Raw genomic sequence first — 27,078 nt, forward strand, 5'->3', positions numbered from 1 at the left:
ATGCCACACTGCCCACACTGGGCTCCATCACCAGGGCAGGAAGGGGGATCAGCCTGAGGAGCTGAGCACCCGTGCTGGGGTGCTTTGGACTCCTGTTAGGGAGGGGCAGCAGGGTCACCTGTAGCTCCCATCCAAGGTCCATCCATGACACACCTCGTGGTCAGGAGCTGCCCACCTCAGCCTGAACCTGGCCAGGAGAGAAGGCTGGAGCTGCAGCCCAGTTGAGAGAGTTCCCAGAACTCTGAGCCAGCCTTAAATCCCCAGTCCAGTGGGCAGCAGATGGGTGCACGGGGGCTCTCCTGGGGCCACTAAGTGTCCTCAGGGCCTCAGCAGAGTCTTGGCAACTCCCTTGGGTCCTTCTGCTGCTGGGGCATAGCAGAGGGGCCAAGCAGCTCTCTTGCACTGACAGGAAAGTCCCTTTTCACCAAAGTTCTGCTGGGCTGTGCCTGATCCATTCATTTGGCTCTGGGGTGCACTCCTGAAATCCATCCCATAACTTCCCCCACTTTTGGATTCTGTCCTGGAGCAGCTCAGGAGAGGCCTGGCTTGGGCCAACATCAACCAGATTCCTTTCAGATGAAACCAAACCCAATATGCTCCAGGAATGCACCTCGTGCTCCCCAGCCACTGATGGGCGTTTGGGCTGCAGGATCAGCCCAGAGCCTGTCTGGAGCTAAAAACCACCTTGTAAATCACAGAATCATTTAGATTGGACAAGACCTCTAGGATCACTGAGCCCAGCTGTTAACACTGCCAAGCCCATCACTAAACCATGTCCCCAAGTGCCTCTTCTACATGATTTTTAAATCCCTCCAGGGATGGTGACTCCACCACTTCCCTGAAGAGCCTGTTGAAATGCTTGACAATCCTTTCAGTCAAGAAATTTTTCCTAATATCCCATCTAAACCTTCTCTGGCAAAACTTGAAGCCGTTTCCCGTGTTCTGTCTTCTTGTCCTGATTAAACCACCACACATTTGTTGTCTGGCGGAAGGGCCTGAGCATCACCCCCCAGCTCCACCCTGCTGCCAGGGAGTTGTAGAGAGCAATAAGGACCCCTTGTACCCCCTTTCCTCCAGGCTGAACCCCCCAGCTGCCCCAATCCCTCCTCATCAGACTGAGCCCCCAGCTCCACTGCCCTTCTCTGGACGTTCTCCTGCACCTCAATGTCCTTCTTGTAATGAGGGGCCCAAAACTGAGCACAGGATTCAAGGGGAAATACATAGTTAATATATAGTTAATACATAGTTACTACATCAGGTCCTTGGATACCTGTGTCTGCTCCTGCTGCACTGTGCTCGTGCACTGGAGCCCAAATCCTCCCAGATTTGCCTTTCCACCACATTTCTCTCCGGAGCTGCCCATGGCCCGGAGTTTTCCCTCCTAGCCCTGACGCCCGTGTCCAGGAGCCTCTCCCACGCACCGCGCTGCTCTTTGCCTTCCCAATCCACAGCCGGTGCTTTCCTGTGCCCCTCATGAGCTGGGCCCCGAGCCGCAGGGATGGAATTTCCCGGGAAAGGACGAGCCCTGATTTCCCCGCGGCTCCGGGAGCCCCGCGCCGCTAGATGGCAACGGCGGCGAGCGCATGGAGCGGGCGGGACCGGGATGGAGCGGGCTGCAGCGAGGGGCTGGACTGGGCTGCAGCGAGGGGCTGGAGCGAGGGGCTGGAGCGGGCTCCCCCCGGCTCCCCCCGCAGCTCCAGGTGCCCCGGCTGCGCCGGGAGAGCACGCCGGAGCTGCGGCAGCGCGGGACCGCGGCGGGCGGTGAGTACAGAGCCAGGGCTGGGCTGTGCGCGGTGCCTCGCCGGGCTGCCCCGGGCTCCGCCCGCAGCTCCAGGTGCCCCGGCTGCGCCGGGAGAGCACGCCGGAGCTGCGGCAGCGCGGGACCGCGGCGGGCGGTGAGTACAGAGCCAGGGCTGGGCTGTGCGCGGTGCCTCCGGAGAGCTGCCCGGGACAGCGTTCCCGGGGAGCAGAGCCGGGACTCGTCAGTGCTGGGCCCGCCTGCTCTCACCGTCAGCTTCGTCCTGCTCCACAGCAGGGTAACTCACCAGTGGCTGGGCTTGTCCCAGCCCCTGCGGAGAGAGCAGAGCTCACCCTGCCGCTCTGCATGGCATGAAAAGTTCTACTGATCTTTATGGAATCATGGAATGGTTTGAGTTGGAAGGGACCCTAAAGATCACCTTACTCCCATCCCCTGATCTTCATTTGTGTTATATATTTTCACGCTCTAACTTGGGTCCCAGGAGGTTTTGTACTTTTTTACTACACTGAAGCTCTTTCCAGAGCTGGTTTTTCTAGGGTTTCTTGGCTTCAATGCTCTGCTTTGCTGCTGAGGTTTAACAGCCCCAAAACCCCACACTGGGCTAATTGTCACTAGCCCATACCGGGGGCTTTGCTGCTGCTCAGAGATAACTTTGTCAGATTTCTCCTTCCTCACCTGATAAAATCAGTCATTTGCCTCCAAAAGGGTTGTGTCCTTCTTGATCTAAGGAGAAGAAAAAACCAGCCTCCCCGATCAGTGAGGGAATTGCCCTCTGCTTGGGCTTTGTAAAATCTGTTGGGACAGGGAAATTGTGTTTCTTCAACCCCCTCTGCAACGCCTCAGCTCTCAGAAACTCGGGTCAAATGATACAGCAGGCAGAAAAGAAACAGAGCCTGAGAAATGCTGAGTGCTTTCCAAAGGAGTCCCTTAACTAATGATCCCTCTGCTTGGAAGCATCACAGACCTTGGGGATGGATGGCCGGGAGTCAGGAGCCTTGCACTGAGTTCCTGAGAGTGGTGGGTGGGTTTTGGTGTGAGGGGCTGATACTCAGAGTGAGGGAGGAAGGAGAAGGCTGAATGGTTGTTTATGTCCAGAAACAAATAACAAAACACTGAAAGAACTTAAATTAAGACAAAGAGAGTAATTTCTTTCTTTCTGTCCTTGAAATAAGGCCACCTTTGGCATGAATCTCAGCTCCTGAGTGTGTGGCAGCCCTAGGAGGCAGCTGGACCATGGGATGCACTGCCCACTGGAAATCAGCTCCAGGGAGCCTAAAGGAGTTTATTGCCTCTAAAGAACCACTGCTTTGATCCAGCTGCTGAGCACTGTCGGGAAAACACTGCTAAACTGGAAAGCAGCGTTTTTCCTGCAGCCGTGTGCCCGGGGAAGGGGGAAGTGCTGCAGGGGTCTGTCCCGGAGCTGGGGCTGTCCCGCACACACGCCGGCCACGCGCCCCAGCAGGAGCCATGGCAGCGTTCTCTGGGCCAAGCGGAGCCTGTCCCGGCTTTCTGCCGGCCTCTGCTCGCCCAGCCTTCAAAGGGGGGCAGGCAGCCCTGCCGGGTCGCTGGCTCCACACCATGGGCTGCTGGAACAGACAGATTGCTCCTGCTGAGTGAACGCTCTTGCAAACGGCAGAGACACAAACACCCGGTGATTAATGAGCCGGGGACGGAGAAGTCAATCCGAAAGCCAGGGCAGAGATATCAGCCCCATAAGAAATATGGGAAGAATTCACCCCTAATCTAATCTCACTGAATTCCACAAGCGTGTAAGACACGGATCATTTGCTGCAGTTCCTTAGGTTGAGAATTAAACAGGAAACCCCCAAGGATGTGAGATGTTCTCCCAAATACCATCATGCCTGTGCACAGAGGCTGGAGAGCAGCTGCCACAGCCTGAGCCATCTCATCTGGCAGGACAAGGTGATGCCCAGGCTGTGGTGCTGCCAGCAGCAGCATCCAGCAGCACCCAGCTGCTGGACAGGGAGGGGGAGCCAGGTCTGGGGTCCTTGGCAGCTCTTGCCCTTTGCCAAACCCAGCCGGGGCTGGCAGGGCTGGCAGAGGCTCCAGATGGGGGTCCTGCTGCCTGGCTCTCTGCCGTGCTCCTGTGACACCCTCTCAGGGGCTGTTTACAGCAAGCATGAAGATTTATTGTAAATTTTGGCTCCCAGACTCTTGGAGCTGCCTCTCCTCCAAGTTTGCTCTCTCCCCACTCTGTCTGGGATGGCAGCAAGAGGTGGCTCAGAGAGCACAGGGCAATTAGATCCTTACAGGCACTCACTCACGTGGTTACAAAACTACAGTCACCTCCTGGCCTGGGGGACAGCCAGGAATGGATTTTGGATGGGGATAGGGGGACACACCCAGCCCCACCTGCCCTTTTTGAGGAGCCCCCCATTTGGAGGATGCCACATCAGGGGATCGTGCTCCCCACTGCTTGGAGCAGGGAGCAAAGAGGGGAGTGGGACCAGGGAGAGGATGAAAACAGTGTTACCTGCCCTGGACTGGTCCTTGCAAGCCACCTGATGCCTCCCTGCTCCTGCCCTGCTCACAGGAGCTGGCTGTTCCTTCTCCAGCACATTTACCTGGGGAAGCTGAAGCACAGATGGTGAAAGGACTGTGTAAAAGATAGGGCTGGACTCACAGTACAGGGCACCTCATTCTCCCTCCCTAAAGACTAGATTATCCCAAAACCCAGCCATAAACACCCAGCATCTCCCTGCAGGTAGATGCCATGAATGACAGAGGTTCTGTGGTACCCAGAAGGCAGCACGCTGTACTCCTGGCAGAGATGAGCCTTTATTACTCCCCTGTGTAGTTGCTGTAGAATATTTGGGCTCTGCCACCTCCATGCTCCATGTACCCCCTGATCTCCCCTGGCTCCACTGTACCTGCAGGCATGCCACACGTGTGCTCCAGACCAGCCCAGCCCCTCTGCACTGTCAGCAGGACATGACATGGAGCACAGTTGTTGCCAGCATCAGCCCCCGTTGGCCTGGATCCTGCCCAGGCTCTGGTTTCCCTGGAAGGACACCGTTCACAAGCACTCAGCTGTGTGGGGTTATTGTTCTGCTCTCGTGTGCTGGCCAGCTGCCATTTATTGTGTGCAGGAACTCCCCTGCTTCTCCCACCGCTGGGTCCAGGTTTATTTCCCCCTTCTCTAGGAGGAGAGCACTGATGTCAGCTAACTTGGCCTGAGCTCTCTGTAGTGTGAAAAGGCAAACAAGGGCTTTCGGTTTCAATCTGTGCCTCGCTTGTCCTCTGAGGGAGAGCTGGCCTTCCCACAGTGTGTGCTCCCACACAGGCAGGTGGTGACACTGTGACAGCTGTGCCACGTGTGCCAAAGCCACGTGCATGGAGCCAGGCTCAGAGCTGGGCTGCCCTGTGCTCTGGGAGGATGAGCTGCTCCTCGGGGCAAGATGGGACCCTTGGGGTCAATCCCTGCCCTGCTGTGCTTCCCCTTTGGCCAGAGCAGGTCACTCAGTCCACGTGTGCCTCGGCCCCACACTAGAGTAATGACACCACGGTGGCCTTCCATGGGGAACCACCACGGTGCAGATGAGCTCATGGGGCAGAGCAGCCTTCACGTGAGGCAGGGCTTGGGCAGGAGGACATGGCACAGGCTGCTCTCTGCTTCTGACCCTCTGGACACACAGGAGCTGGGCTGGGAGGGGGACCCCCCACTGGTGTCCATGTTCTGGGCTGGCTTCTCCGTGTCTGCAGGGCAGGGAAATGACAAAAGCAGGGGAGCCGTGTGCTTTGGAGCATCCTGCTGCTGCTGCCCGGCTCCCCCAGAGCAGCTGTGACACCAGCCCAGCTCCTGACCCGTCCCGGCCCCTCCAGCTGCTCCTTCAGCTCCGCCGCAGCCGAACTGGCTTCTCCTGGGAAGGGAGACCGAGCTGGGGGAACGGCCCGGTATCCATCCCGGCGTCCGTGCTGCCCGCTGAGCCGGGAAACACCGGCACAGGAGCCGCAGCCCGCTGCGGGCAGCTCCTCGGGCTGCTGCCGGGATGCGGGGCATGGCAGGGCCCGGGAGCAGCAGAGCCCGTGCCGGGAATGCCGGGGATGGCAGAGCTGGCAGGGCTGGCAGAGCTCGTGCCGGGAATGCCGGGGATGGCAGGGCTGGCAGTGCCCGTGCCGGGAATGCCGGGGGTGGCAGGGCTGGCAGGGCTGGCAGAGCCCGTGCCGGGAATGCCGGGGATGGCAGGGCTGGCAGAGCCCGTGCCGGGAATGCCGGGGATGGCAGAGCTGGCAGGGCTGGCAGAGCTCGTGCCGGGAATGCCGGGGATGACAGGGCTGGCAGGGCTGGCAGAGCCCGTCCCGGTCCCGGGAATGCTCCGCGGAGCTCCAAAGCCTGCGAGCCAGAGACCGTAGCCGGCAATCCAGGCTGGAATTCCCGAGGAGGCGGGCCAAGAGGCTCCGAGAGGCAGCAGATAACAGGCCAGGCACCTCCATCCTCATTAAAATACTTTCTCCAGGAGCCCCCACGCCTGTTCCAATTAGCGCAGCGCCGGGAGCGGCGCTCCCGCTGAGGAAAACAAACACTGCCGAGCCTTCGAGGGTCGGGGGAGGCGTGTGGCCCCGCCTGGGACAGGGCGGCCCCGGGACTGCCACCAGCAGCCCTGTCGCTGGCTGGCAGGGGTGAGGGGGCTCATGACCGGGTCACCGAGCAGCAGAGCAGGTGTTTCAGGGCCAGCTCCTGCCTGGAATGGGAGATGTGGCCGAGCTAAAAGCACTTGGAGTGGTGCTGAGCATCCCTGTACCGTAGGTTTGGAGGTGGGAAGCAGTGATCCCAACGTGAATGAAGAAAGTCAGTGTTGCAGATCCTGTGGGCTTGCCACAGGAAGTCCTGGCATCTTCAGGGAGCAATCAGGGCTGTCCTGGGAGTGCTGGGACAGCTGCAGCCTGCCCAGGGAACAGGAATTCTTTCCCCAGGGCTGGCTCTCCCTGGAGATACCCCTGGGGATGGAGCTGTCCCTCCCAGCCCTTGGGTCTGAGCTGGAATTCTTTGCAGGGGTCCCACCAGGACCCAGCCAAACCCACCCCTCTTTTCCAGAGGCCACCAAAGGGCAGCAGCTGGTGACACTGGGTTCCAGCTGTGACCCAGGGCTGGTGAAACCCCAGGTGTCACCCACGGAGCCTTACAGCCAGTCCGTGGCAAGGAGCACAGGCAAACCTGCCCCGTGCTGATCCCTGGCCTTGGGGCCCCTGCCAGCTTTGAGCACACGTGGGGTTCACCCAGGCTGGGCCTGGAAAATCTGCAGCCCAGAGAACAACTCCTGTGTGGGGCAGGGCTCCGAGCCTCCCCAGGGCTGGGCTGAGTGTCAGGCCAGGTGGCAGACGGGTGACAAGGGTGGCTTTCAGCACTGGGGGAGGAGTGGCTCTGAGGAATTCAGTGCTGCCTCTGGGACCCCCGAGGCTGTGAGAACCTGGCCTGGCAGCTCAGCAGGCAGCACACAGCCTCTTCTCTGCCTCACTTGGGATCTTCAACACAGCATCCAAGCATGGCACCCCTGCACCCCTGAAGTGCCTCTGCTGAGGAGAGGCTGCAGGAGCTGGGTCTGTTCAGTCTGGGGAAGAGAAGACAGAGAGGGAATCTCGTTAATGCCTGTAAATATCTCAAAGGTGGGTGCCACGAGGATGGTGCCAGACTCTCTTCAGAGGTGCTCAGCAACAGGATGAGGACTAATGGCCATGAAGCAAAACACAAGAAGCTTCACCTCAGTATGAGAAAGAACTTTACACTGAGGGAAGTAGAGAACTGGAACAGCTCCCCAGGGCTGTTGTGGAGTTTCCCTCTCTGGAGATATTCCAAACCTACCTGGACTCATTCCTGTGTAACTTGGTCTGGGTGACCTTGCCTTGACAGAGGGGGGTGGACTGGATGACATCCAGAGGTCCCTTCCACCCCCTATAATTCTGTTATTCTGTGAAAGAAATTTAAGCTTCTCAATTGCACTAGAAGACAAATTGGGAATTTAGTATGCCAAGTCAGCCCAGAGTTTAGAACACCAAGTTAACCCACACTTGTCCCTCCTCCACCCTGCCCATGGAGGAGCCCAATCCTCTATGAATTTGCCATTCCCACTGGTGTCCCAGTGTGGTTTGCCCTCTCCAGGAGCCCTGGGGTGGGCAACAGGACTGTGCCACTGCTGTGTGCTGGAAGCTGCCTGTGCTCTGGCAGCATTTTAGGTGAGAGCAGACCTGCAAGGTGCAGTAAATGCTGTGACTCCGTTCAGCTTCCTCTGTACACTGGATTTGCTGCCTCCCCGGGGCTGGATCCCTTGGGGTAAATTGGGAGGAGGAAGAGTGGACATCCCATTCAAACAGCACATTCAGGAACATCCAAAATCCTGCAGGGGCTGGAAGCAGGGGCTGATCCAGCCCTTCACTGTGCCCTGAGACAAGGCCACTGCCGGGCCACCTTCCCAGCCAGATGCCAAGAGCCAGCCCAGGCCAGGCTTCACCTCTCAGTGGCAAGGGAAAAGGAGGGGACTGAGCCAGCAGCCTCTCAAGAAAGGGATTAGCAGGATGTTAAGGGAAGCCAGCTCTTTATCCCTCCATAAACAGTTATTAATACCCTGGCCAGCCTCAGGCTTGGCAATTCCCCATTTGCTTTCGGAGGATGTGGTCCCAACTGGAGCGTGCCTCCAGCTCCTGTAACTGCAGGGGGACAAGCACAGTGCTGTGCTTTTGCTCTGGTGTCACCACAGGCAGCCAGGTCCCTCTGATAGCACCCAGAGCCCGGGACTGTCCCTGCCCCGCTGCCATTGTCACCCAGTGCCCATGGGCAGGACCCCCTGGCTGGCAGGGGTGACATCCCAGGGCTCTGCAGGGTGCCAGGAGCAGCTGAGTGCCTTCATCCCCACCCGTGGTGCTCGGCACACTCCAGCAGGGCTGTCTGGCAGGGAAGGGTGGTCTGGGCTGACTGCAGCCAGGGGACTTCAATCTCAGCAGGCAGCAGGGGGGTGTCCCGGCTGGAGGGGATCCTGCTGGCCCTGGCTGTGATGGCAGAGACAATGCTGGCCCTGGAGCAGCCTCAGCCTTCTGCTGCTGCCCAGCAATCCCCTCCAAAAATCTCCCCCTTCCATCTCTGCAGACCTGTGTGGGCACGTGTGACTTGGCTGAAGGTTTCCCTGGGACCCCGACACTCCTCAGGGCACACCGTGCTGTCCCCGCGCCACCCAGGCTCTGCCACTTGGCTTCGTGGTGCCAGCTTTGATGTCCCGGAGCAGGACCGTCACGTCCTGCTCCCACAAATCACTCAGCACCACAGGCTCCCTCCGGGAGGGCTCTGCCCCAGCCTGGCAGCCCAGGGGAGGCGGGGAGGGCTCTGCCATGTGTCTTTGTCCTTCCACCGGGGAAAGACAGCTGCCCGTCCCCGCAGCTGCCGCGGCATCCATCATCCCGGGATGGAGAGGCACGGGCAGAGCTCTGGCCGCGCAGGGAGGGCTCGGCTCCGCGCACAGGGAGGCTCAGGCGGTGATTCCCCCGGGGACAGGGACAGCTGCGGGCAGGGCCGCTCGCCAGGGCCGGGCCGGCAGCTCCGGCTGCGCTCGCTCCCCTCGCACGGCTCCGCATCCCCGGGCCGCGGAGCACGGCAGGAGCCCCGCTGATGTGTGTGTGCCCAGGCTGAGGCCCCTGCGCCTCCTGCCCTGGCTTTGCCCCTCAGGTTCCTTGCCAGGGTGTGATTCCTCTGTCCCAGCTCCCAAAAGTGGCAGAGAGGGAGTCACCCACACCAGGGCTGGGGCTGGGAGAGGCAGCACAGTCCCAGGAGCGTGGGGCTCAGGTCTGGGAGCCAGGGCTTGGGTGTCTGGGAGCCATGGGAAGCACCAGCCCCATGGAGGGGGTCCTGGCTCCCTGAGACTCCCCCCTCTCACGGCGAGCTCTAGCCCACTTCTGTCCCCTGCTGGGATGATCCCCACGGATGGATGCTGACAAGGGGGCAGCGCCTCTCCTGCCCCGTTCCTGTCCCTCGATGTCCCCAGCTGCAGGGGAGCAGCATTTCCCTCCCGGCCCGGGGATGGCAGCCCTGCCGTGTGAGCGGAGCAGGCAGCAGGGCGTGGGGGTTCCCGGGACACCCCGGGCTCCGTGGGGACAGCCGGGACACCCCGGGCTCCGTGGGGACAGGCGGGACACCCCGGGCTCCGTGGGGACAGGCGGGACACCCCGGGCTCCGTGGGGACAGGCGGGACACCCCGGGCTCCGTGGGGACAGGCGGGACACCCCGGGCTCCGTGGGGACAGCCGGGACACCCCGGGCTCCGTGGGGACAGCCGGGACACGCCGAGCTGCGGAGCCAGAGGAGCACAAGGCAGCGCGGCCATCCGAGCTCTGCCCTCCCAGGGATAATGGACAGCCTGATAAACCCGCTGCCAGGGCCCTTCCCCCTCTGAATTCGGGCTGCTTTAAACTATTCCCGGCACTGCGACGCAAAGGGGCTGTCAGGAGGAAATTGGTGCTTTCGCGGATAAACGATTCCCTCCTGTCCCCGCGTCTCGAACAGAATGGATTTGTCCTTTCCCTGGGCTGCTCACCCTCTGGCAAGGCTTTCCAGGGGATTTTGTGTGACAGCCCAGAACCTCAGACCTGCTGCACTCCTGTTCTGTGCAGAACTCAGTGCAGCCTTACAGTAATTAAAGGGAGCTTATCAAAATGAGGGAGAGACTTTCTACACAGCCAGATAGTGGTAGGTCAAGGGGGAAATGGTTTTCAACTAATAGTGGAGAAATTTAGATTAGATGTCAAGAAAAATTCTTTTCTGTGAAGGTGGTGAGGCCCCGGCACGGGCTGCCAGAGAAGTGGTGGGTGCTCCATCCCTGGGCGTGCTCACAGCCAGGCTGGATGGGCTCAGAGCAGCCTGGCCCAGCGGGTGACATCCCTGCTGTGATCACCTGAACGAGATGATCTTTAAGGTCCCTTCCAACCCAAACCATTCTGTGATTCTGTCACTGCTGCAGATCTCCAGGGGAAGGGGAGGGTGAGGGCACAGGGAAGCCGCGGGGACCAGGGCTCCTGGTGGACTGCCAGACTCAGCCCAGCACCGCGGTGTCACCACCTGTGCCACCTACGCCTGGCACTCCTGCTGACTGCCAGCCCCCAAACAAGGCTGCCATCCCCCAAGTCCTCCCCTGTGGGTGCTGTGGTGCCTGGAGTATGAAATGTCAGCCCCCGCCTCCCCTTCTCTCACAGCCCGCCCTCATCAGCGCTTCCCTCTCCAAGCTGGGATGGAAAGAGCTGCAGCTCTGGACAGTTGATTATTTAAAGCTGTCGGGAGTGTTTAATTTAACCCTGGATCCATCATTCCCAGCTTGTTTCCATCCACCAGGCACCCGAGCTCCCCCTCTCTGTGTAAACTCTGTGAGCTCTTCCCCGGCTGATCCCGGTGTCCCTGCACTGACTGGCACAGCCAGGATGTCCTTGTGCCAGGGGCTGCGGGCACAGGGGGCTGTGCTAGGATCTTAGCCGGGTGTCAGGAGGTGGATGTACCTCCCCACTGCCTGGGCACGATGGGAGGGAGCCCCTGAATAGCCAGGAAAGGATGGGAAGTGTTTCTTACCGGAGGTGATCCTCTGGCAGTTTTTTTATTTCCTTGCCTGCTGCAAAACCCTCTCTTTCCCACGCCTGTGCCCAGCTGTGCTAGGGCTCTGGGATCCTCCTGGGCATGGCTGTGGGATCCTCCTGCTGCCATCAGCCCTGCTTTTGGCATTCCCAGGGCAGGAGGCAGAGCTGTGGTATAACAGAGCTGTACACGGGAGCGCATGCCTGCCCCAAAGTTCAGTGTGTGTGAACGTGTCCCGAGGCAGGAGCAGTGCCCTGCCTGCCATCCGCAGAATCCCAGCCTGCCCTGGCATCCCCTGGGTCATGAAAGATTCCTCCAAGTCTGCCTTAGCCCAAAGTTAAGCCCAGCACAGACCCAGCTCCATTTATAGAACCCTTCAATTAGAGGACAGCATTTTCCCAAGTCCTGCAGCAACACAACACACTTTGGCAAAGGAAAAAAAATCCCTGTCAGATGCCAGCCCGGTCCTTGTGGTGACCCTTGGGACAGCAGGGCACGGCTGAGTGCACGGGGTGGCTCTGGGAGAGCCCTGAGGTGCTGGGCACAGGAAGGGCTGAGGTGCAGCTTGTCACTGCTGCTGCTGGGGACGTGTTTGTGGCAGCAAGGGCAGCGCTGCTGTGAACCCCCACGTGGCTGATGGGTTCCTAACAGAGAACCCCACCTCTCCACAGTCCAGGAGCAGTTTGAACCTGGCTAAACACATCGTGCTTATGGGGTGGCTTTTGTCCCCTCCCCAGGCAATGGTTGATGTGGGAAAGTGCCCAGGAAGGGCTGGCTGGGTGGAGAAAGCAGCCCCAAACTAAAGAGAGACAGAGCAGAGCCCAGCCACCACCCTGAGGTCACACCCATGTCCCAGAGTGGTGCCAGGTGTCCTGGCAGAGGGGAAGGACCTGGGGCAGCAGCAGGCTGTGCTGACCAGAGTGAGATCCAGGCAGTAGTGAAGGCAGGGAAGGGACAAGAAAGGAGCTGCACCCCAGCCCAACCACAGCTTGCTGCTGGGAGGGAGAGAAAGCCCAAAACCTCCTCCCTAGGCAGAGCTGAGCACTCCTGCTTGTGCAAGGCAGTTGGAAAGTCTTGGCCCCACCATCCCTCCCACATCCCATTGCTGGGATGGCAGGAATCCCCTGCTCCTTGTGCCAAGAGCCTCTGGCCAGGGATGAGCCAAAAGCTCATTTTGAATCTTTCAGTCGTGGAACTGCAAGAAGTTAATGTGCAGCAAGAGGGGGAGTTAGTCAGAGCTGCCATGTAGGGACCAGGCTTTTTATTAGGTGGAGAAAAAGCATCTGAGTAGCCTGGATTGAGTGGTTAGAGCTGGCAGGGCAGCCCTGCTCCTGGCAGGGGCTGGGGGAGCTGCTGTGAGAGGCTGTGAGCCCCTGTACCCCTCCAAAGGGGGTGTGTAAAGAGCCCTTCCAACCCACAGCACCCTGGAGCCAGCGGGTGCTGGTGGCCTCAGAGAGCTCTGTGGTGACAAGGAATTTGCAGAGATCCCAGCCAGAGATGTGTCAAGCACACACAGAGCCACAGATGATATTGGGGAGATCACAGAAATGGCATTTATGCACGGTGCTCCAAAACACGAATTCCCCTTTCAGTGAAAGGGATGAGCTTTAACCCCAGGCTGGGAACAGATGGGCATTAGGGATCCTTCACCAGGCTCTGCCAAGCACTGGAGCCTGAGCAGAGCATGCCCAGGCTCTGAGGGCAGTGCCCACAGCTGCAGCCTTGCCCCTTCTCTGCCTGCAGCGGTGTGGAGGCAGCGGCTCGGCGCTGGACCATGGTGCTGTGAGGGCCAGCAGAGCCTGCCCAGAGCCCCCTGCCAGCATGTGGGCTGCCCCTGGCCACTGGCTGTCCCTGGCCACGCTCCTGCTCTGCCTCCAGCTGGGCAGCAGCAGGGCATGGAAGCAGCAGGCCCCACGCCTTCGCCTCGCCTACAAAGGTAAGGGGTTCCTGGGGGCTGCACCTTGCCTGGGGGGGCTGGGGAGGTCAGTCCTGGGCTGGGTATCCCTGGGGAATGTCCCCTGCCTCCAGCTCACAGGGACACTGAGCCCTGGGACAGTGTCACCAGCCTCTTCCTCTGCCTCCCACCACCACAGCCCTGCCCCAGCTCAGCCCTGCTGCTTCTCACCCTCCTCCTCTGTCAGTAGAGACTGATTCCCTGTGCAGGTCATCTCCCTGCTGCACTGCTCCTTCCTCCCTGCATCTGCCTCTCTGTTTGGATGACGAGTTCCTCAGGGGAGGCACAGTTTGCTTCTCTCAGGCTTGGAGGGACTGCTTTGGTGACCTGAAGGTACAGCAAGGGCAGACTGACAGCACAAAACACAGCCCAGGGAAGTGTGGAAAGGGAATACCTAGAGGGGAATGGCCTGAGCAGCCAGGGCAGAACCCTGCCAGCTTGGCAGATTCTCACTCTGCCATGAACCTGCAGCCTGGATGTGGCCAGCTGAGCTGCTTTTAGCTTCTCCTGTGTGAAAAACAGCAAGTTTCTTCGGAGGATGGCAGCCCAGCACATCCCCAGGGCTGCCCTGGATGTGACCTTCGGGAGGCTGGCTCAGCCCTCTGCACACCTGAAGAGGGTGCAGCAGCTTTCCCGTGGGCACAGCACTCCAGGCCCTGCTCTTGGCCCCCTCCATCACCCCGAGGAGCTGCTCTCCAGGCAGGGACAAGCAGCACAGTGAAAGATGCTCCCCTTTTGTGGCTGGAGAGGGCTGCACCTCCCAGGGATGCAGGATGTCTGTGTGAGGAGATGGCCCAGCCCAGAAACAGCTCAGCTCTGCCTTTCCTGGGGCCAGGGCAGGCAGATGGGCTGCTGGGGCAGCTGGGCAGATCGGGGACCGCTGACTTCAAAGGCCCACAGTGTCCCGGGCCATGCCAAAAGCCCTCATGCCTTGGGCAGAGGCAGAAGAGGAAGCTCCCAGCATCGGGAGGGCTCAGGCAGGGAGGGAACAATGGCAAAGGGATGTGACTCATGGACAGCACGGGGCAGGTTCAAGGACACAATGCCTTGAGAAGTTTAGGTTTAAAAACCCCTAGGAAAAACAAACAAATAAATAAAAGGAGGCCTTTGAGAGTCCATCCACGGGATCAGCCGTGGGGGCGGCGGGCAGAGCCTCGCTGGGGGGGGGCAGCAGAGCGAGCAGGGTCGGGAGAAGGAAATGACAGCAGCGGGGCCGGGAGAGCACAGGAAGGATGGGGCACAGGAACAGCGGCAGGGCTCCCACCCTGCCGAGCAGCAGCAGGAGGAGGAGGAGGAGAACGTTTATAATAGCACACAGGGGCAGCCCGGGTCAGCCCGGGGCAGCCCCAGCGCTGAGCTCAGCCTCTCTCCTTCCCCAGGCTGTGCAGCAGGGGAGGCACAGCACCCCTGCAGCTCCTCCTGGGAATATCCCAGGAACGGGCAAAGGGCTCCTCTGCCAGCCTTTGGTCCCAGCCAGGCAGACTCAGAGGCCGCGGCCGCAGCCAGGGCCACTCGGGGCACGGGGCTGTCACTGCCCTGCCTGTCCCTCCTCGGCCAGCAGCAGCCAGGCCCAGAGCCCCATTCAGCACCGAGCTTGCCCGGGCTGCAGGGATCTGCTCCGGGGCTCCTGGTGAGGGGGGGGAGAGGGCAGCCCTCGCACAGCCGGGCTGTGACCCCAGGAAGCTCGGGGTCACCTGCACGGGGATGCTGCGCCTGAGGGGCAGGCGGAGGTGATGGATGGGACAAGGCCATCCACAGGGGTCCTGGCAATAAGGACAAACACCGTGGCCTTGGGAGATAGTGAACACAAAGGAGAGGATGTTTCTCTGTTTCTCTGGGCTCACCCATAGGCTGGGCCATGGCACGGCTGCTGCAGAGTCCCCCTGGTTCCCTTTTTCCAGTGTGGGGTTTGGCTCTAATGACCAGAGGGTGAGAAGAGGCTGGGGTTTGTGCAGCAGCTTCCTGGGTCTGGATCCAGCACTCGATGTCCCCTTGGTGAGGGAGCAGAGCCATGGGGTGAGGCTCAGACCCTCCTGGTCAGGAACCTGCAGGAGGGTGCAAGGGCAGGGCAGTGAGTCCTTCCAGGGTTCTCCCCTACCAGAGGCAGCAGAGAGGGCTCCTCCACCGCCCTGCCTGACCCTGTCCCAGACAGGGCTGGTGCAGGTCAGACAGTGACCAGCAGGTGACATTCACTGGGACCAGCCTTGCACCCATTCCTCTGAATCACACTCATGAACTGGGTGAGCCCTTGCCCTCCCACCCCAGTTCCCCTCCCAGAGCCCTGCCTGACATTTCCCCTGGATCAGGCAGGTCCTGGGAGCGTTGGCAGACACAGGAGGGTGAACGATGCACCGCACCCTGTTGGAGATCCAGCAGGGACAATGGCCCGCAGGAAGGGACAGGAATTCACCTGTTAATCCCATTCAGCTGGTGGGAAATGGCTTGGAAGCCTTCTGCCCTGTATCTCTGGCACCCAGAGAGCCCTTGGGCAGGCGAGGGCAGGCAGGGAGCTGTGTGGTTTTTGTGGCAGCAGGGGGAGAGCCAGGAGCTCCCAGGTGTGCCTTGGAGCTGCTGCTGGCAGAGGAGGATTTGTGTCCCTGCTGTAACGGGAGCTGCCCGGAGCAGGGCAGAGGGAAGCTGGGAGCCAGCCTGGCTGCTGGATCGGGCAGGGACCCGCGGGCTGCCTGGCCCGGCAGGGACCGGCGGACGTCCGGGCGCCTCCAGCCCCAGGCTCTGGCCCCGCTTCCCCTCTGCCCTGGAAAAGGAGTGGAAGGAAGTGACACAAGCTCCCGGGTCAGCCGGGTCCCTTTGGATGGAGCCGTGCCTGTGCCCACGTCCACCCCACCTGCAGCCGGGCCGCGCGTCCACCCGCGCTCCCGTCCAGGCTGTGGGCACCAGCCAGCCCCGGCCCCGGGCACCTCCTGCCCTCTGCTCCTGGCACGCTGCTCCACTCCACGGGGCTTTGGGCAGGATTTCAGCCCACATCTTACAGGTTTCCCTGAGTTTCCAGCCACACTCCATCTCCATTCAGCCGCCATCCAGGGCAGCCCACCTCCATCTCCATCTCCATCTCCATCTCATCTCCATCTCCATCTCCATCTCCATCTCCATCTCCATCTCATCCCCATCTCCATCTCCATCTCCATCTCCATCTCCATCTCCATCTCCATCTCCATCTCCATCATCTCCATCATCTCCATCATCTCCATCTCCATCTCCATCTCCCCTCCCATGGCCCCACTCTTGCCTGTTACCCTGCACTACACCAAAGCCAGGAGCAGCCTGCCAGAGGAGCCAGCCCTCTATCCCCAGCCACGGCCTGTCACTTCTGGAGAGGGAAGAGATGTGTTCTGACTTGTGGAAGCTCCAGGGACTGCCCCAGAGCCGGTTTGCTGTGCCGTGATCCCGGGAGCAGGGCTGGGGGCTGCAGCTGCTGGGTTCTGTGTCTGTGCAGCCGCCACTCCTGCTGCACGGGGGGGGCTCACCCCACAGACAGCCCCCAAACCTGGCACTGCACATCACGGGCCAGCACTGGCCCCAGGGATGCTGTTTCCGGAGTTTTAACCAAGACACAAGAGCTCATTGTCCTCCCCACGCACCCACATGGCCACAAGTGCCAGAAGGGCCGGCGAGGCGCGGCTGCTGTGGGGAGGAGCTGCAGCCAGAGCAGCAGAGCCTTTCCCACTGCCCTCTCTGCTCCCAGAGGAGTGCGTTGAGCTTTCCCTGAGCCAGTCTAATGCTGGGTTTAGGCTACACCTCAGGACAGAGTGGGAATGTGGAGTGCTGGTTGGGGTGGCACTGGAGGCACAGACAGGGACTTCCCCACAAGGGTCAGTCCCAGGGCATCCGTCCTCCTGCCTGAGCCTGGGCATGGGGCAGAGCTCAGCAGCCACTTCACAGAACTAGGGGTGGGTGCAGAGGGTGCTCAGAGCAGGTTGTGCTGGCTCTGTTTCCATACAGCCTTTCCTTGGAGGGATGCTTTGCCCCAGCAAACAGCAAAAATCCTTTTTTATGTAAACTCCCTTGATCTGAAGCATGGGGAAGAAAACGTGCCTGGAGTGACAGCGAGTCACCTCTCTGCCCTATCCTCTGCCCACGGTTTCAGGGTGGCTGTGGGGCTCCAGGAGCTCCTCTGGAAGGCAGGCTGGAAGCTGAGCACCCCGAGCTGCTGGGGCTGAACCCCTGTCCTGCCCTGTCCTGCACACCAGCCCAGCCAGGGCAAGGTCAGCACAGTTCTGCTCTCTGTAGGAGCGACTTCTTCCCTCAGCCACACACGTGGAGGAGGCTCCATGACGAGCTCAGGGGCACCAAGGGGGAAGGGTTTTGCCAAGGCAGCGGCAGGAATGTCGTGTACCCTTGGAGCAAGGATAGATATCCAGAGCTGTCCCAGAGAGGGAGGCATGGGGCCTCTGGCTGCAGGTTGTGTCATTCATGGATGGGTTTCTCTTTCTCCCACCTTGTTTGTGCCCCTCAGACCTGCTGAAATCCAACAGCTCTCGCCTGCTGCTGGCCTCAGGGGATGGGATGGATTTCCAAGCCCTCTTGATGGATGAAGACAGGGCCTGGCTGATGGTGGGAGCAAAAAACCATATCTTCCTTCTCCACCTGGACCATCCCAGCAGGGAGCCTGAGAAGGTCAGTGCTGGGAGGATGGTGGCCCTGGCCAGGCTGGCCTCTTCCTCCCTGGGAACCACTCCTTGTTCCAGCGCCAGGGTGTGGAGTTGGATGTGCTCTGAACTGGGCTGTTCTAACCTCACCAGGGACACATTTCCACCAGGATGTCTCAATCAGTGGGGTCAGCCCATCCCTGGTGGAGCTGAGCCCTGCTGGGAAGGGCTGGCGCCGCAGGGACAGGGTGGCTTGGCCAGGAGATGTGACCTGGGTGGACTGCAGGCAGTGCCCGAGCCCTGCTGTCACACCTAGTCCCTGCTGCTGCCCCAGGAGCTCCGGCAGCCAGCCCACTAATGTCATCCCAAGACATCCTGCTGGCCGGCTGTGCGGCCAGGGCCCAACAAAAGAAAATCCCATTAAGGCACCGCAGCCTGGTGTTCCCACAGGCTGGGATCCAGGAGAGCCTGCCCCCCGCCTGGGTGGGCCACGGCACGCCCAGGCCCTGTCCCCAGGCCAGGCTCGCGCTGAGTTGGTCTGGCAGGCTGCCCACGGGCCCTGGGGACTGTGGGGTGTCAGCCCTGTGCCAGAGCAACGCCGTGTCCTCACCGTGCACCTGAGCTGGCAGCTCCTGCTGGCTCAGCCTGCTCCACTGGTGCCACGGCGGGCTGAGGGAGGCAGGGGCTGCATCCATGGGGTCTTTGTGTTTCAGATTTTCTGGCCAGCCCCCAGGGAGCAGGTCGAGCACTGCCAGCTGGCAGGGAAGAACGTGGAGGTAAGCAGGGCTGGCAGCCCCCACCCAGCTCACTGATGCTGAACACGCCCATCACTGAAAGGGACCCTGGGGGTCTGCCTGGAATGGCCTTGTGGAGCCAGCCGGAGCCCTGCCCGGCTGAGCAGCTGCCAGGACGGGGCCTGGCCAGGCTCCTCACCCCCTGCAGTCACCACGGCTCAGCCCTGACAAACATCTCCCCTGTGCAGACGGAGTGTGCCAACTTCATCCGCCTCCTGCAGCCCTTCAACCAGAGCCACGTGTTTGCCTGTGGCACCGGCTCCTACCAGCCCGTCTGTGCCTTCGTCCAGCTGGGAGCCCGGGGCAAGGTGAGGGACACCCTGGACAGACACATCCCTATGGCAGAAGGTGCCAAGGGAGCAGCGGGAGAGGGAGCCCCAAGGCTCGGGAGGGTGCCAGCCTGGTGCAGGCCCTGGCACTCACATGGAGAGAGCAGCTCTGGCTTGGGAGTGCCAGGGTGTCCCAATGGGCTTGGTACAGGTTCTGGCATTCCCTCGTGGAGCCCACTCATCACAGACACACCAACCTCCTTCCCACTCTTTCCCCCAAGTTCCAGCTTGTTCCCAGGCTCCCCCTGGGCTGACATCTCCCCTTGGCTCTGGCAGGGTGCCAGGGCTCCCCGCATGCAGCTGGTGGCACACTCCCTGGAATCGGGGCGAGGACGCTGTCCCTACAGCCCCCACGAGCCCTTCACGGGGCTCCTCATCGGTAAGAGGGAGAGAGGGGATGCCAGGAGGGGAGTGCTGGGAATAATCTGTGCTGGGAGGTGCTGCTTCCCACCCACACCCCCTGGCCCTGCAGGTGGGGAGCTGTACTCTGGCACCTCCAGTGACTTCATGGGCAGCAGCGCTGCCTTCTTCCGGACCTGGGTGCACGGGGCCGAGCAGAGCTACATCCGCACGGAGCAGAACCAGGACCACTGGCTGCACGGTAGGAGGGGGGACCTCTGGGGAACGGGGGCCTCCTTCCAGCTGGGGAGAGGCTGGGGCCAGCCCTGGGGCCAGAGCTCTGATCTGGGCCCTCTCTCCTTGCTGGGGGAAGGACTGATGGAGCCCCTGGGTGACCCATGCTCCAGTGCCTGTTCCACAGCCTGAGCTCTGGGAATGGTGCTCTGTGTCCCCTCAGCGCCTCACACTGCTCCCAAGGGCTTTCAGGGCAGTACCACAGGGTGGGATCAGGGCACAGGGCCACATTGTGCTGCTCCTTTCCCCCTTAGAGCCCGTGTTTGTTGGTGCCTACGCCATCCCTGATACCTACAACCCCCACGATGACAAAGTCTACATCTTCTTCCGTGAGACGGCCATGGACGCTGGGCAGTGGGAGCAGAGGCACATCCATGCCAGGGTGGCCAGGGTCTGCAAGGTCAGTTGCCAAGGCCAACACCTTGTGGCCAGCTGTCCCACCAGGTGGGCATTTACCTGTTCTGGACCAAGGAGCATCCCGAGCAGAGCAATGTGAGGGTGTCACTGCACACCTACCACAGGCAGGAAGCTCAGGTCTGGGGGTGTCCCTCTATGGGAATGAGGAGGGCACAGCAGTGGAGGAGACTCAGAGAGGCTGGGCTGATCCTGGCTCTTGGTGTCTGGCAGAACGATGTTGGAGGGAAGCGCAGCCTCATCAACCGCTGGAGCACATTCCTGAAGGCCCGCCTGGTGTGCTCCATCCCCGGGCCTCAGGGCACCGAGACACACTTCGACCAGCTGGGTGAGTGCCCAGCCCCGTAAGGCAGCTCCACCGCGGCTGCTCCCTCCAGCACGCCCCCGGGATGCCCTCCTGCATCCTGTGCCTCACTCCACCCCTCTCTTTGCAGAGGATGTTTTCCTCCTGCGCACGCGGGACCCCCAGAACCCCCTTGTCTTTGGGCTCTTCACGGTCTCCAGGTGAGCAGGACCTTCCTCAGCCCCTGTGTGGGACAGCCCAGCCCCCAGCAGTGGGAAGGGCCGCCAGCATTCCCGCTTTCCCTGCTGCTGGCTCACATCGTCAAACCGCAGTCTTGGCACCGGCACAGCCGGGGATGCCCAGGCTGCACGGGCTGTGCCAAGCTATTCCTGCCACCCCTGGGTGCTGTGCGTGACTCCAGGGCTGGCAGGGGACAGCGTGGGCCCGGGGGGGTGGGTGTGCACACGCCTGGTCCCCGTGGAGCAGCGGGGACACTGCGAGCCCTGTGCCCCCACAGCGGTGTGTTCAGCGGCTCTGCCGTCTGCATCTACTCCATGGCTGCCGTGAGGGCTGCCTTCAGCGGCCCCTTCGCACACAAGGAGGGATTCGACTACCGCTGGGCGGAATACAAGGGCCGCGTCCCCTACCCGCGGCCCGGCACGGTAAGGGAAGGAAGGGGGAGCGGCTGGAGGGCAGTGGGACCTGGCCTGGCCCTAATGCCGCCCCTGTGTCACACAGTGCCCCAGTGAGACGTACGACCCCCTCCTGCAGTCCACCAAGGACTTCCCCGACGAGCTGATGAGCTTCATGCGCAGCCACCAGCTGATGTGGGAGCCCGTGTACCCGCAGGGCCGGCAGCCCGTGATGGTCCGGGTCAATGTGCCCTACCGGCTGCGGCGGCTGCTGGTGCACCGGCTGGACACCGAGAGCCGCCACTACGACCTGCTCTTCCTCGGCACAGGTGGGAGCGCAGCCCGGCAGCGCTGCCGCCCCGGGGCACTCCGGTGGCGCTCTGGTCCCCGGGGCTCCAGCCCTGACAGCTGCTCCTTCGCAGATGACGGCAAAGTGCTGAAGGTGGCCCTGGCCGGCGGGGCCAGCCGCGGCCCCGAGGTGCTCAGCCTGGAGGAGATCAGCGTCACCAAGGTACAGCAGGGTGGCACCGCGGGGCTGAAGGGAGAGGGCACAGCCTGCCCTGCCGCGGCACCCTCCCCGCGGGCTCCGCTGCAGTCACTGCCCGCTCCCAGGGAGGCTCTCCCCTCACTGCCGGGGGCTCCCTCCCGCCCGGGGCAGCCGAAAAACACCGAGGGTGACAGCGGGACTGGAGCCAAGTCATCTTCCAGCTCCCCATCCAGTGCCTGAGGGGGCATGCGGGTTGCACTTTAGAGCCCACACTGAAATGGGAGGGCTGAGCTCAGGTTTGAAAGCAGGGCTGCTGGGCAGAGCTGGCCTGGGCTGCCCACGCCAGGGGGCCAGCCCAGGGCCCAGGCTTCTTGCATGGAGCCGGTGACCAGGGAGCTGGCATCCCGTAACCCCTGGGGACACAATCCTGCTCGGTAGGCTGGGGCACCCGGGAGGGACTGACGTGCCTGCAGCACCCTCTTGCTCCCTCTTCAGGTGCCTTCTCCCATCCTGGACATGAAGTTATCCCCAAAGCGGGTGAGTGTCCCTTCTGCTTCTCCCGAAAGCAGTCCGGGGGCAGGGATAGAGGCCAGCAGATCCCAGCCACTCTGCCGGGCCCCTTGGTTCCCGTTTAGGGAACGGGATCCTGCCAGGGCACTACGGGAACGGCAGGCTCTGTCTGTCCCCCAGTGTCCCCACCCCAGCACGGGCAGGGCTCTGTTCCCTGCCAGCCGTGGGTCTGATTGCCCCTGTCCCGCTTGCCCGAGCAGCAGGAGCTGTTTGTGAGCAGCACCCACGGGCTGCTCCAGCTCTCCCTGTACCGCTGCGAGCTCTACGGCAAATCCTGCACCGACTGCTGCCTGGCCAGGGATCCCTACTGCACCTGGGACGGCAGGACCTGCGCCCCACACCTGCTCACCGAGAAGAGGTGAGTGTGTGTCCGCGGCAGCCCTGCATCCCCTGCCAGGGGATGCTGTTCGGAGCAGGGAAGGGCAGGCGGCAGCCCTGGAGCTTTACCCATCAGCCAGACCCCTCCTGCCACTCTGCCTGCCTGCCACCCCCTTTTCCTAATCCTCCTTCTGGAGGCGTTGCCACCGAGGGATCCCACAGCCCTCCCTGCTCTCCCACAGGCGTGCCCGCTGCCAGGACGTGCTGAAAGCTGACCCGCTCAGCCAGTGCCAGGACACGGCAGAGGGTGAGCGGTGGCTCCGGCGGGGACAGCCAGCTGTGCCCGGGGAGTACCGTGCCCGGGAGGGACCGCGCTGGGAAACCAGCGCCACCACCGCGGGCTGGCTGCTCCGTGCTGCCCCCCGGTCACACAGCCCCCACTCAGGGCTCTCACCCCCTCCCCTGCACAGGGACAGCCGCGGTGGAGAAGGTGGTTTTTGGGGTGGAGAAGAACTCGACCTTCCTCGAGTGCCTGGCGCGCTCCCCGCAGATCGCGATCCGCTGGCTGGCGCGGCGCGGCGAGGAGACAGCCCCGAGCGAGGTGCGGGACAGGGCGGCGGGGACCAGGGGCAGGGGTGGCTTTTGTCCCCGAGGACTGACCCACGGGCTCTGTCTTTGCCCCAGGTCAGGAACAACGGACATTTCTTAGTGCTGGAGCAAGGGCTGCTGATCCGCCAGCTGTCGAGGGAGGACGTGGGCACCTACGAGTGCCAGGCGGTGGAGCGCTCCTTCTCCCGGCTCCTCACCCGCTACAGCCTCCGCCTCATCCGGCATGAGGCCACGGAGCTGCCACCGCACAGACGGAGCAAGGGGGCTGAGGCGGGAGGGAGCCACCAGAGCCCCCGGACTGACCTGCAGCCGGGCTCCAAGGGCTTTCCGCGGGCCCTGGGGGCACCGGGCACCAGCCTGGACGCCTACTGCAATGCCCTGCGGCTGCAGGAGCGGCAGCGGCAGCGAGCCTGGCACAAGTGGCAGCACCAGTCCCCGGACAGCAAGAACGGCCGGGTGCGGAGGCACCCGCAGCGCCCGTGAGGGGCAGAGGGAGCCAGGGCTGCCCACAGCTCCCTCCCCGGCTCTCCGGGGCCCGGCTCGGCCCCAGCTCCGGACGCTCTCGCCTCGCCGTGCAGAACCGCCGCGCTGTTTCTACCTCAGCCCCCGGCAGCGCCCCAGGGCACCGGGGCCAGGGCACCGCCGCCTCGCCCCGGCTCAAGGCTATTTACCTGCAGAATATTTATTTTCCGTGCTTTCCTCTGGCTTTGACCGATGATCAGCAGCAGCAATAATAAGCACAGAGGACAGGGAGGGGCAAGGGCCAGCTGTCCCAAGGGTTCCCGGACTCCAGCAGCACCCAGCCCAAGCAGGGCCAGCCGTGTGATGCCTCCCTCTGCTCTGGAGGCAGCAGGATGCTCACCTGGGTGGCTGCCGAGGTGGATGGAGCCCAGGTGCTGCTGGAAGCAGCAGGACACAGTTGCTGGCTGAGGCTGGGCTCCAGGTGTGCAGAGATGCTCATGCCCAGCCCAGCTCAGCTCCAACCCACTTCAAACGACACCACCTTCCTTTTTTCATTTTGACATTTATTTTACTGGGGAAAAAAAAAAAAGAGATGCAACAGGCAGTTATACCAACTTACAATTTATTATTTTTTTAAAAAATGACATGAAACACAAGTAAAAATAAATACATCATATAAACAACAAATTGTTCAAAGTCTCTGTTCTGGGAGATCAGGCGAGCACACCCCGTTGGACAGAGAGAAGAGGGAAGCACATGATCATGCGTGGGGCCAACCAACCGACCCGCCTGGCTAGCAATACTCTTTCCAACCACAAGACAGGCCACAAACTAAGGCGGTAGTAAAAAAAAAGAAAAGAAAACTTAAAAAAAAAAAGAAAAAGAAACCCAAACCAACAGAAAACCCCAGATGAGACTCAGTGATGGATTCCTTCAGGCTCCCATGGATGTGCCAGGCTCCAGCTCCGAGCCAGGCACCATGAAGCAGCCGAGGCAGTGGTGGAGGTCTGGGAGGTGGCAGAGGTTGCCCTCCCTCACTTGCCCCATTGTCCCTTCACAGGGAGCGCTTGCTCCAAGGTGCAAGGAGCCTTCCCTCACTGTAATCTAGCTGGACTATGGTCCCTGTTCAACCTCTGCCCCCCACCCCAGCCCTCCCCCACCCGTGGTCCTTCCAAGACTGGATCAATAAAATTTATTCCAGGGTGGCAAGAAATACCAGCTGTGAAGGTATTTGCTGCACTTGTCCGTGTTGGCCTGGATGCCACCCCCAAACCAGCAGCAATCCTCGCACCTTCAGCCTCTTGAGTTTGCTGCCCAGAGAGGTTGTGGCTGCCCCATCCCTGGAAGTGTCCAAGGCCAGGCTGGACAGGGCTTGGAGCAGCCTGGTCTAGTGGAAGGTGTCCCTGCCCATGGCAGGGGGCTGGAACAAGACAATCTTTAAGGTCCTGTCCAGCCCAAACCATTTTATGATTCACTGACATCATTAAGTCAAAATACACATAATTTCTAGTGAAGACCCCATGGAAATCCCACCCTTTGCTTGTCAGAACATTTGCTTTCTCCAAGTAGCTGCACCCAACCTCCCCACCCTCCCAGACACTCCAGGACAATGTGCAGCAGATCCTGCCCAACATGGGCCAGGCTGGGCTGTGTTGTGCCCACCCTGCAGCCCCCCAGGAAGCCCCAAGAGCCACATCAGCAGTGGGGGCAACAAGGGCCCCAAGGCCAGGGCACAGAGCAGCAGCAGCCACCCTGTGCCCATGGCACTGTCCCACAGTGGCACCCAGCCTTCACCTGGCTGTGCCAGGAGAGCAAACCTGCCCCAAAGGCAAGGGCCAAGGGCTGGGTGCCAGTGTAGAGGCCAGCTGACCACTCCCAAGGACCCCACAGACCTGCCCTGGCCTTGGGCTGTGCTCAGAAATCTTCTTTACTGTCCAAAACCCTCTGCAGAGAGTCCTGTGCTGCTGTCCTCAGTGTCACCCACAGCCCCTCTGAGAACCAGCAGCTGCTTCCCATCAGGTCATTTGGAGACAGAAATTCAGCAGCAAAAGAAGAATTTAACCCGTGCAGGGAAAGCCCCTGTTCCAAGCTCAGGAAAACCAAGAGAGAACCCTCTGCAGCAGAGTCACATGCTGGAGAGGAGAAACCTCTGGGGAGAGCAGATGAGGGAGAAGAGCAGGCCCCACGGGAGGGGAGTTTTAGAGCTTAGAGAGCTCCTCCCACTGGGGATAACCCACACCCCGCTGTGGCTTCTGGGGGGCAGAGGAAATCCTTCCCATGGCACGGTGGGAGAGCAGGTGCCTTGGAGCAGCCCCAGCCCCTGCCAGCTCCCATGGGAGCCCTGTGGTCAGGGCATCCCTGCGAGCACCTCGGGCGAGGCTCTGCCAGGGCCCATCCCCTCCCCAGCGGGGCCAGGGCTGGTGCCTGGGGCAGAGCTGGGGCTGCAGGTGGGCACAGCTGGGCACTTGCTGTGCAGCTGCCTGGGCTGCAGACGTTTGCCAACAGTGGGTCATGCACAGGAGGGTGCCAAGGCGCCATGGTCACACAGCAAGTGGAACAGCCCTCACACCTTGCCCTGGGGCTGGGTTAACAGCCAGCCCGGGGCACATTCTGCACCCTGTGGCAGCAGAGTAGCAGTCATCCTCAGCTCCTACAGCCACAGGGCTCAGGCTCTGCGGGAGGACCACTGGAGAACATCAGGTGGCAGCACAGGGACGTGCCAGGGCCTGCTCTGGAAGCCCTGGGCGCTCTCCTGGAGAGGCAAGGAGTAGAGAGGTGTGCACTCACCAGTACCACATCCAGACCACGGTGCTGACTGCCCCCAGCCACATCCTCACACCTTGTCCCAGCACAGGCCCCATTCAGAGATGACGAGGGAGGGTCCCTTGGAGGAGTCCCAGTACCCTGACCCCCACAGGAGGGGCTGGGGTGGCCGCAGGGCTCGGGGGTCAGCTCATGTTCCCACCTCCCACACGCGCCCGCAGGTCTCAACACTTGCTACTCTCGACAAGGAAAGCCCTTGCCTAGGTCCATTCCCCAAATGCACAGGAAAACTGACAGCCTCACAGGGATGCAACGGACATCTGGGCAAGCTGGTCATACAATCAGTGTCACAGGGTAGTGCATGAGGTGGACACACAGAGCACAGGAGGGCATGACTCACAGATGCAGCACTGTCAAGTCTTTGGAGAAACTTGCATGAACACCATCAGTTAATTTGCTTTGTTACTTTTGTGGGGGGGTTTGATTTTTATTTCCATGGTGCATCCAAAGACAAGTTGTCCAGCAGTTTGCTCAGAACCCCTCGGTTTTCAACTCCTAGGATATGTTAAAGAAGAAAGCACTATTTTAATGTTTGTTTTTTTTAAAAAAATAATTAAAATAATTTGCATAGCTAAACTGTTGATCTAAGGCTTCTATGAATGGTGTGGTTATGTTTGACAGACAATGTCCATTAAACAGAGAAAGACACTAGGAAAGCCCCATAACATTTTTTATTGTGTTTCCGTAACACACGCGTGCACACACAACCCTCTCTCTAAGAAAGGGAGGTCCCCATCTTCCAGCACCCTTTGGTGGAGGATGTCAGGACATCCTGCCCTTTCCTACACCTAGTTGGTCCCAGCAAGCACCAGTGACTGCAGCCTCCATGGCCTAGGGGTCCCC

General features: G+C 61.1%; 2 protein-coding genes across 2 annotated transcripts in view; one reads left to right on the forward strand and one right to left on the reverse strand.

The window, feature by feature from the left end:
• The first annotated feature begins 1,806 nt into the window (after positions 1 to 1,806).
• On the forward strand, positions 1,807 to 24,573 carry LOC120513989 (semaphorin-3D-like). Its single transcript, XM_039733933.1, has 18 exons — positions 1,807 to 1,895; positions 13,064 to 13,256; positions 17,749 to 17,909; positions 18,595 to 18,657; positions 18,864 to 18,983; positions 19,281 to 19,383; positions 19,477 to 19,605; positions 19,892 to 20,037; positions 20,265 to 20,379; positions 20,486 to 20,555; positions 20,852 to 20,996; positions 21,073 to 21,295; positions 21,389 to 21,477; positions 21,949 to 21,990; positions 22,224 to 22,381; positions 22,584 to 22,648; positions 22,812 to 22,942; positions 23,026 to 24,573. Exons 2-18 carry the CDS (start codon positions 13,142 to 13,144, stop codon positions 23,431 to 23,433), a joined length of 2,283 nt encoding a protein of 760 aa, XP_039589867.1. The 5' UTR covers positions 1,807 to 1,895; positions 13,064 to 13,141; the 3' UTR covers positions 23,434 to 24,573.
• The window catches only part of RAD54L2 (RAD54 like 2), a 74,327-nt gene continuing 71,266 nt past the window's right edge, over positions 24,018 to 27,078 (reverse strand). The window contains exon 22 of the mRNA XM_039733931.1: positions 24,018 to 26,730. Coding sequence (XP_039589865.1) covers positions 26,663 to 26,730 — 68 coding nt within the window. The 3' untranslated portion in view covers positions 24,018 to 26,662. The remainder of the gene's footprint in view (positions 26,731 to 27,078) is intronic.

The sequence above is a fragment of the Passer montanus genome, unplaced genomic scaffold (assembly GCF_014805655.1).
Source record: "Passer montanus isolate IOZ18808 unplaced genomic scaffold, ASM1480565v1 scaffold9, whole genome shotgun sequence".
Lineage (NCBI taxonomy): Eukaryota > Metazoa > Chordata > Aves > Passeriformes > Passeridae > Passer > Passer montanus.

Coding starts and splice junctions, on each gene's coding strand:
- LOC120513989 (XM_039733933.1), top strand. CDS start 13,142: ATGTGGGCTGCCCCTGGCCACTGGCTGTCCCTGGCCACGCTCCTGCTC. Junction 19,384..19,476: donor CTTCACGGGGCTCCTCATCG/GTAAGAGGGAGA, acceptor CTGGCCCTGCAG/GTGGGGAGCTGTACTCTGGC. Junction 22,943..23,025: donor AGGAGACAGCCCCGAGCGAG/GTGCGGGACAGG, acceptor TCTTTGCCCCAG/GTCAGGAACAACGGACATTT.